The 8,094-nt window shown below is 38.8% G+C and overlaps 3 protein-coding genes across 5 annotated transcripts in view; all 3 read left to right on the plus strand.

Moving 5' to 3' along the window:
• Positions 1 to 3,429, plus strand: part of LOC104727409 (kinesin-like protein KIN-7H) — an 8,379-nt gene extending 4,950 nt beyond the window's left edge. For both annotated transcript variants that reach the window (XM_010446511.2, XM_019233208.1), the window contains 5 exons: positions 845 to 904; positions 1,108 to 1,242; positions 1,317 to 2,474; positions 2,542 to 2,849; positions 2,942 to 3,429. In XM_010446511.2, coding sequence (XP_010444813.1) covers positions 845 to 904; positions 1,108 to 1,242; positions 1,317 to 2,474; positions 2,542 to 2,849; positions 2,942 to 3,272 — 1,992 coding nt within the window. In that variant the 3' untranslated portion in view covers positions 3,273 to 3,429. The remainder of the gene's footprint in view (positions 1 to 844; positions 905 to 1,107; positions 1,243 to 1,316; positions 2,475 to 2,541; positions 2,850 to 2,941) is intronic.
• On the plus strand, positions 4,321 to 6,641 carry LOC104727410 (NAC domain-containing protein 105-like). The gene is made up of 3 exons (XM_010446512.2): positions 4,321 to 4,782; positions 5,500 to 5,774; positions 6,007 to 6,641. The coding sequence occupies exons 1-3, from the start codon at positions 4,611 to 4,613 to the stop codon at positions 6,427 to 6,429; spliced, it is 870 nt and encodes a 289-aa protein (XP_010444814.1). The 5' UTR covers positions 4,321 to 4,610; the 3' UTR covers positions 6,430 to 6,641.
• LOC104727413 overlaps positions 6,871 to 8,094 on the plus strand; it is a 1,740-nt gene continuing 516 nt past the window's right edge. The window contains exons 1-5 of one of the 2 annotated variants that reach the window (XM_010446515.2): positions 6,871 to 7,067; positions 7,161 to 7,250; positions 7,364 to 7,448; positions 7,599 to 7,687; positions 7,991 to 8,094. The exon at positions 7,991 to 8,094 is cut by the window's right edge and continues 38 nt beyond it. In XM_010446515.2, coding sequence (XP_010444817.1) covers positions 7,041 to 7,067; positions 7,161 to 7,250; positions 7,364 to 7,448; positions 7,599 to 7,687; positions 7,991 to 8,094 — 395 coding nt within the window. In that variant the 5' untranslated portion in view covers positions 6,871 to 7,040. The remainder of the gene's footprint in view (positions 7,068 to 7,160; positions 7,251 to 7,363; positions 7,449 to 7,598; positions 7,688 to 7,990) is intronic. The other variant, XM_019231481.1, reaches the window with a different exon arrangement.

Below are 8,094 nucleotides of genomic sequence, written 5' to 3' on the forward strand. Positions count from 1 at the left end.
TTATATCTTAGTACTCCTACCTTTTTACAGACAGTTGAAAGCTCGGCTCGTGAATTTTCCACCAATGATAAGTTTAGTACACTTACAGCGACAGTGGTACATATCTTTAAACCTTCTATCAAATAATATACTAAAACTTCAATTGAAGGGTATTTATTAAGCAACTAATTGTCGTGCAGAACTTCATTGATCTTGCTGGAAGTGAACGTGCATCTCAATCATTATCAGCCGGCACAAGGTTAAAAGAAGGTTGTCATATAAATCGAAGTTTGTTAACACTGGGAACGGTGATACGTAAGCTAAGGTGAGATTGTAAGCACTTAGCTTCCACAACATCTTCTTTGTTGTGACAACTTAGATTAATATATCTTCTTTGAGCCTAAAAAGTAAATTTCAAGGTCTACTAATCCGTCCGAGTGGCCATTTGTTGTTCCTCAAACATAGGGCTTATACCTGTGATCACCTTGTTTATGTTAGTTTGTTGTATTGTTCTTTTCAACAAGGCTCCTTCTTTTTTTCTTCTGATCCATTATTAGCTTAGTAACTTATGTGGTTTACTTCATGCAGTAAAGGAAAAACTGGGCACATCCCATTCAGAGATTCAAAACTAACACGCATACTTCAGTCTTCTTTGGGAGGAAATGCAAGAACTGCCATTATTTGCACTATGAGTCCTGCGAGAATCCATGTTGAGCAATCCAGAAACACACTGTTGTTTGCGAGCTGCGCAAAGGAGGTGACAACAAATGCACAAGTGAATATTGTCATGTCTGATAAAGCTTTAGTAAAACACTTGCAGAGGGAGTTGGCTAAACTGGAAAGTGAGTTGAGAAGCCCTGGCCAGGCGTCTATTGTTTCTGACACAACTGCATTACTGACGGAGAAAGACCTCGAGGTTGAAAAGGTAGCTGGATGTACTTCAATCACCCTTTTAAGATCTTAAGAAACAGGTTGTACCATGACCTCACTATTATATAAATCATATTCTTTGGACTGCTGCTTAATACTTTTTCCCTGCGTTTATTGACTTGTCTTGCTCACAATCACAATCTAATTGACCTATAGTTTCCTCGAGGTCTGAGTTATGATCTATCCTATTTCTTACAGCTAAAGAAAGAGGTATTCCTACTTGCACAACAACTAGAGCAAGCTCGTTCCGAGATTGAGGATCTTCGACGAATGGTTGGAGAAGAAAAACAACGAGAAAAAGAGGCACTAGCAACAGAAACAATAGAGTTAGATGTATGTTATTATCTCTTGTTAATTTTACTGAAATATATCCTTTTACTGCCACTTATTAATTCGTTTCTTTCCAGATTCTTCTGGAACATCAATACCCCAAGCTGCGAGTGCGTAGTACATGGGACTCTGAAAATACAACACCACTGAGCCCTATATCAGCTCACCGCTCCAGTATATCTCCACGATCAACTGAATACAGTTATGAAGAGAACGTCTTCCAACTATCAGATTTTAGGATTGACTCTACATCAAGTAGTCCCCTTCAACAGCTTGCGTTTGTAACTTCTTTCCCTAAGGTTCCACTTGACATTCACGGGACAGAAACTATACACCAATCTCATGTTCACATAGAGGAGATTGCAGATCAACCTCATGTTCAGGAGGATCCGTTTGATGAAACGGCTGACGAGAATTCTTCGGAGGATAACTGTAGGGAAGTTCGGTGCATAGAAACAGAGAAGTCAGATATCACTATAAGTCCAGAGGAAGATATACCCGAGAGAAGTCCAGGCAAATGCGAGGCTGTACATGTACAAGAACCAGTATGTGTGACAGAGCCAAAGAACTTACAACTCCCCACAGAAGTTAAAAACGAAGAAGAAGAAAGGGTAAAGGAAGTCACCGGTGCCTCTCCCCAACCAAAACAAGAAAGCTATCTCAAAGAAAATCCTCCACTCTGTGATTTTGAATGTTCTCCTGATAAGTTGGATACAAGCATGTCTAACCTGAGAGGAAACCCGACGCCTCCAGAACTTATCACTCCCTCTTCTGAAAAGCCTTTCTTTTGGAATAGGGAGAGAGATTCACAACCGTTAGCAGGCATGAGGCTGACTAGAAGTCAAAGCTGCCGAGCAAGCTTATTATGGAGCTCTTCCTCCTCTTGGGTTGAGAAAGATGCTGATACACCGCCAAGCTGGTACGAGAAAGAATTTGTCAAAACAGCTGAGAGAAACCTGGAAATGTGCGACATCAAGAACGAGAGGTTTCTGCAGGATGAGTTTAGCGGGAGGAGAATGCCAACAACTTGGTTTGAGAGAAGCTTGAGTGACACTGAAACGGCGCATGCTGCTTCGCATGGTATCAGTAACGAATTGGATTCGCCAAATGAATCACTGTCCCGGCCATCTGATGCTTCTGTATTTGAGCTCCAGACAAGTGGTAGAGCTTCAATAAGCCAGGACAGAACAGAGGAGACTGCTGCTCAAAAAGACAAGCAAATCATTCATCGCTCGGTTAGTTTTGCTTTCATAATTAAAAATCACTCAAGTCAGTGTGATTGAACTGTTCATTTGTGGGCAGATGGAGGAAATGGAACAGAAGATCTTGGCCATGAGTTCAACAAAGAGTTTCAAGGACGCAGCGATGGACCCAATACGAGACTACTTAGACACGCCCTTGAATTGGCCGGTGGAGTTCAAGAGGCTGCAGAGGGAGATAATAGAGCTATGGCACGTGTGTAACGTCTCTATGGCACACAGAAGCTACTTCTTCCTTCTGTTCAGAGGAGATCAGAAAGATTGCTTGTACTTGGAGGTAGAGCTCCGGAGACTTAAGTACATCAGAGAATCTTTTGCTCAAAATAGCAACGATATGACCCTCAGCTCCTGGTAAAAATCGCATTGTATTGCTTTATCTTAGTTAATAATTTTTAGGTTTAGTAAAACACTCAAGTAAATATATATATTGTTATACCAAGCAGCAGGAGGGCGTTGACGAGGGAGAGGTATACGCTGAGCAAGCTGATGCAGAGGAAACTGTCGAAAGAAGAGAGAGAGAACTTGTTCTTGAGATGGGACATTGGGCTCAACACGAGGCACAGGCGGGTCCAGCTGGCACAGCGGCTCTGGTCGGATTACAAAGACATGGGTCATGTCCGAGAGAGCGCCTCCCTGGTCGGTAAGCTACATGGGTTCGTGGACATGAATTTGACTTCCACAGAGATGTTTGGCGTCAGCTTTGCTTTCAGACCACCTCGTCCCAAGAAACCCAGTCTTTGGAAACGCAGCGTTTTGTCCCTCTCCTTTTTGTAAACTTAACTATATCTAAAAGCCCACGAAACAAACCTTCTTTTCTTTGATTTCTTGTTCATTTAAATCGTCTCTATCCAATTAGTCAATTAGTCAATGTGATTGTGACTTGTGAGCAAGTCTAAAGACCATATCATACATACGTATCATATATTCCTCATTTATTTATTGTCTATAAATATACAACGACCCGACGACGACCTTTCGAACACATATCTTCTTTTTTTTTTTTTTTTTTTTTTTTTTTNAAACTTCGAACACATATCTGGTAGTTCAATGTTTATATAAGATTCATGCAAGTCTTTTTTATCTCTATTTACTCCAACTCACTTTTTACATATATGACCTTCTGGCTGACGAAAAGACAAGAATTTTATCCATTTTACATTAAGCTATATTATACTAGATCGGATCATAGCTTCCTCAACTAGTATATATTATGAATTGTAGGTTCAATATATACATCAGTATATATTATGAATTGTAGTGTATAGGCGTGAGATCAAGTGTGAGAGAGAAACATGTAGTTGTTTTGCCAAACACAGCGATCAGAGGTTGACACGAGAACTAACGACAAACAGACAAAAAAAAAAAAGGTCTTACATCAGCTCATTTTTACACATAACATAACGTCATACTGCAATTGAAAATGTAGCACTATATATATATATATATATGGACCTTGATATTCAGTTTTTCCAGTAGTCATATATTCTTTTCATGATTTGGAGTACTGTTTTAAATATATATTAAAAGAAATTTTGGAAAAAATGATAGAAAATAGAGAATACAGGATTGAAGAAGGAAACATCATTTGGAGCATGAAGTAACACAAAACAAAATGATGATATATACAGCTTCTCTCTCCCGTTTCTCCCAAAACGGAGCCACCCACCTTTTTTTATTTCCTTTCCTATATGATCTCCATTCTAAGTTCTAACATAATCATTACACTTCGTTTCATATATATATATATATATATATTATATAATTGATTCATATCTTCTAATATATATGCCTACTATTTTTTGTGTATCTTTTATACATATAAATGTGCATATGTATACACTACACACACGCATAGAAAGAGTGATGGTGAATTACGCCAACGCGAAATGAGCATATGATTACACTCTGAAGTGTAAACACACACATGTCGTCGTTCAAGTGGACGGTCCATATCTCTCTTTTTCTACACCTAATGAGCATCTTCAATAAGACTCTCACTTCTATTGTTTTTCCCTTGATAGAGTCGGTCGGGTTTCTTCTATGATCGATCTTTCTAAGATCAAGAAGAAACCGCAGCAAAATAATAAACCCTAGAAGATTATAATTGTCAATATGATGAGGGTGGATCAAGAGTCGTCTAGTATTCCGCCTGGATTTAGATTTCATCCGACAGATGAAGAACTTGTCGGATATTATCTCAAGAAGAAAGTCGCCTCCCAGAGGATTGATCTTGACGTTATAAGAGAGATTGATCTTTACAAGATCGAACCATGGGATCTACAAGGTATCTCTCTCTCCCTCTCTCTATATACTTATCGAATATACCAATATATATATATATATATATTTAAGCATGTGATCAATCCTTCATACTAACTAATTAAAGAACGCTGGTTCCGTCTTTAATATACGCAAATTATGAATTATAAGCCCCATCTACTCTATATAATTAAGACTACATATATAGAGGAGGTCGAATTAGAAGTTAGGGTTTAGATAACTTATGTATATAAACCGAAACCAACTACACATTTAAGCAAACCATAAGCTGCTCACTATATATGTAGATCTGCCTAGTTAATTTGCTATAGGTAATATAATTTGTATGGAAGATTTATATGCAACCTATGATACTGGTTATATGCGCAGAGAGATGTAGGATAGGGTACGAGGAACAAAAAGNGGAGTACGCCAATATATATATGCATATGTGATGAATCCTTCATACTAACTAATTAAAGAACGCTGGTTCTGTCTTTAATACACGCAAATTATGAATTATAAGCCCCTTCTACTCTATATAATTCAGGCTACATATATAGAGGAGGTAAAATTAGAAGTTAGGGTTTAGATAACATATGTACATAAACCGACACCAACTACACATGTAAGCAAACCATAAGCTGCTCACTATGTAGATCTGCATAAATTAATTAGCTATAGAATATAATATATGTATGGAAGATTTATATGCAACCTATGATACTGGTTATATGCGCAGAGAGATGTAGGATAGGGTACGAGGAGCAAAAAGAGTGGTATTTCTTCAGCCACAAAGACAAGAAGTATCCGACAGGAACTAGAACAAATCGAGCCACCGTGGCCGGTTTCTGGAAAGCAACAGGGCGGGACAAGGCCGTTTACCTCAACTCCAAACTTATCGGTATGAGAAAAACGCTCGTATTTTACGGAGGACGAGCTCCTAATGGCCAAAAATCAGACTGGATCATTCATGAATACTACAGCCTCGAGTCACACCAGAACTCTCCTCCACAGGTGATTAATCTTATTCAGAGCCAAACATTCTTCTCACTTCTTTTTTTTTTCTATCAAGGTAGAAGTTTCACATTTTTAATCACATTAAAACACGGCCCCCACTATATACGTAGAATAATCAAGTAGCTAGTATTGTGTGTATCTCCTTTCTTGTTCTCAAGAGTCAAAAGTAAACGTAGTCTATTAAGAAACAAAAGTATTACTTATTGATCAAGACTAAATGATGAGGCAGGAAGAAGGATGGGTAGTGTGTAGAGCATTCAAGAAACGAACGACGACAGTCCCGAACAAAAGAAGGCAAGTTTGGGATCCGAACTGCTTCTTCTACGACGCCAGTACTCTCTTGGAACCTCTAGGCAAGCGAGCCAGACATAACACTGATTTCGCCGGCACACCGTTTAAGCAAGAAGTAGTGTCGGAGGGAAATCACGTTGAAGATGGAGACTTGGGATCTATGTACCTTCAGTCCATGGGCGATGATGATCAATTCTCCCAGCTTCCTCAGCTGGAGAGCCCCTCTCTTGATCCGTGGGAAATGACTTCCGAGAACAGTCGCCGCGGGAAAGATGAAGTGAGCGTCGAGAAGAGGATAACTGACTGGAGATCCCTCGATAAGTTCGTGGCGTCTCAGTTGCTGATGAGTGGCGAAGACTAAGATCGAGCTGTGATGCGGCTTACATGTATCATGATCTATGCATGCATGCACGAGAAACGCCGTCGTATTTTGGAACTTTCAATCTTTCTTTCATATATATATATATATATATGGAATATGGTGGTAATAAGTTGATCGAAGGAATTGATTTTTGATAGATAAATAAAAAGTTGAGGATCGAACAAGATCTAGATATGATGCTCTACACTTAATGAATGTATCAATGACTAAAGTGGGCTAATAATAATAATAATACGGTCACAAAATTGCGGTGCTTAATTTTTGGTATTAAGGGGAAAATTGTAAAAAAAAAAGAAAAGTGGGCTAAAGGAGGTGGGCCCAAATAATATGGGCCTTGTCTAGCATGCGCGGGTGAAGCATGGGGTTTGTGTTTCTCATGCTTTGTCTCCCCTCCCCCACACACAGACCCCAAATAAAAATCTCATAAAAAACGGCACGATGTTGGATTACGATTGCCGGAAACGTACAAACTTGCGGTCTCCTTCTCCTTGACGGATGAATTAACAAAACAAGTTGTTCAATGCGAATCTAGTAGATTTCTCGCAGATTCATCATACAAGTAAGCTAGTTGATCGCAGGGAAGCAACGAAATGGGAGCATCAGATTCAACTCTGCAGGTATGTCTGTGATTTTTTGATATTCTTCAGGCAGGCATCACGGTCTTCAATTTTTCCGATTTATGAAATTAAAATTCAACAAAAAATTTTTAGGGAAATGGAAGTGGAGATGTGATAACGACCATCTCGCATCGATCCGAAGTAGTCGATCCCATTCTCGAGAATCTTAAATCCCTCTCAGTTGTAAGTTTTACTCCCGAAATCGAAACCGAAACTAGTCGTCGTCTTCTTCTTTCAATTTTTTAATATTATCGATGATTATAAATTAAATAAAAAAAAAAAAAAAAAATGTGCAGAGTAGGCCAATATTGAAGTCGCCTCCCACGGAAAGTAGCTTAACGGACATCTTAGTGAGAAAAGCTCTATCGAGTTCATCTTCCAGTAAGAAGAAGATTAGTTTTTTTTTTTTTTTTGGTTATTATTGAATTAACATGTTTAGGATGATGGATACATATACATATATCAATCCGCTATTGTATCTCTTGTTACAAGTCCTCTCTTTTTGTTCTCGTCTCTTGCTTTTCTTGTCAGATACGGTGGATCCTCAAATACTTGTAGAGCTCTTCTCCGTTTACCGAGAATGGCAAGAGTCCAAAGCTCAACAAATCACCAATACACAGGTGGTTCCCGCCCGTCTTTCCACCTCTTTTTTTGCTCCCTTTTTCAATAAACATATGGACTGGAAACTTCTCCTCTAGCCTCTAGGTCTATGAGTAGTTCATTCTGTAAGAAATGTCTGCAATCTACTTTACACTTAAGCTTAGGCTACTCCCATTTTGAGATTTTTGTTTTCAAATGCTGGAATGTAATCTCTTATAGATTGTATACTTTCTTTGCTTCTATGTTTGCTTTTCATCACCTTTGGTGACACTCTCGGTGTTAGCAATTTAAAGCGAAAAACTGAATTATTAACATGTATTTAGGAAGATATAGAAAACAAGATCGAAGTGGCAGATGCTTTGGCGACTAAACTGTTACAGAGGTTCAACCACTCTGTTTCTGCTATGCGGACAACTTCCCAGCATTT

The sequence above is a fragment of the Camelina sativa genome, chromosome 11, assembly GCF_000633955.1.
Source record: "Camelina sativa cultivar DH55 chromosome 11, Cs, whole genome shotgun sequence".
Taxonomy (NCBI): Eukaryota; Viridiplantae; Streptophyta; class Magnoliopsida; order Brassicales; family Brassicaceae; genus Camelina; species Camelina sativa.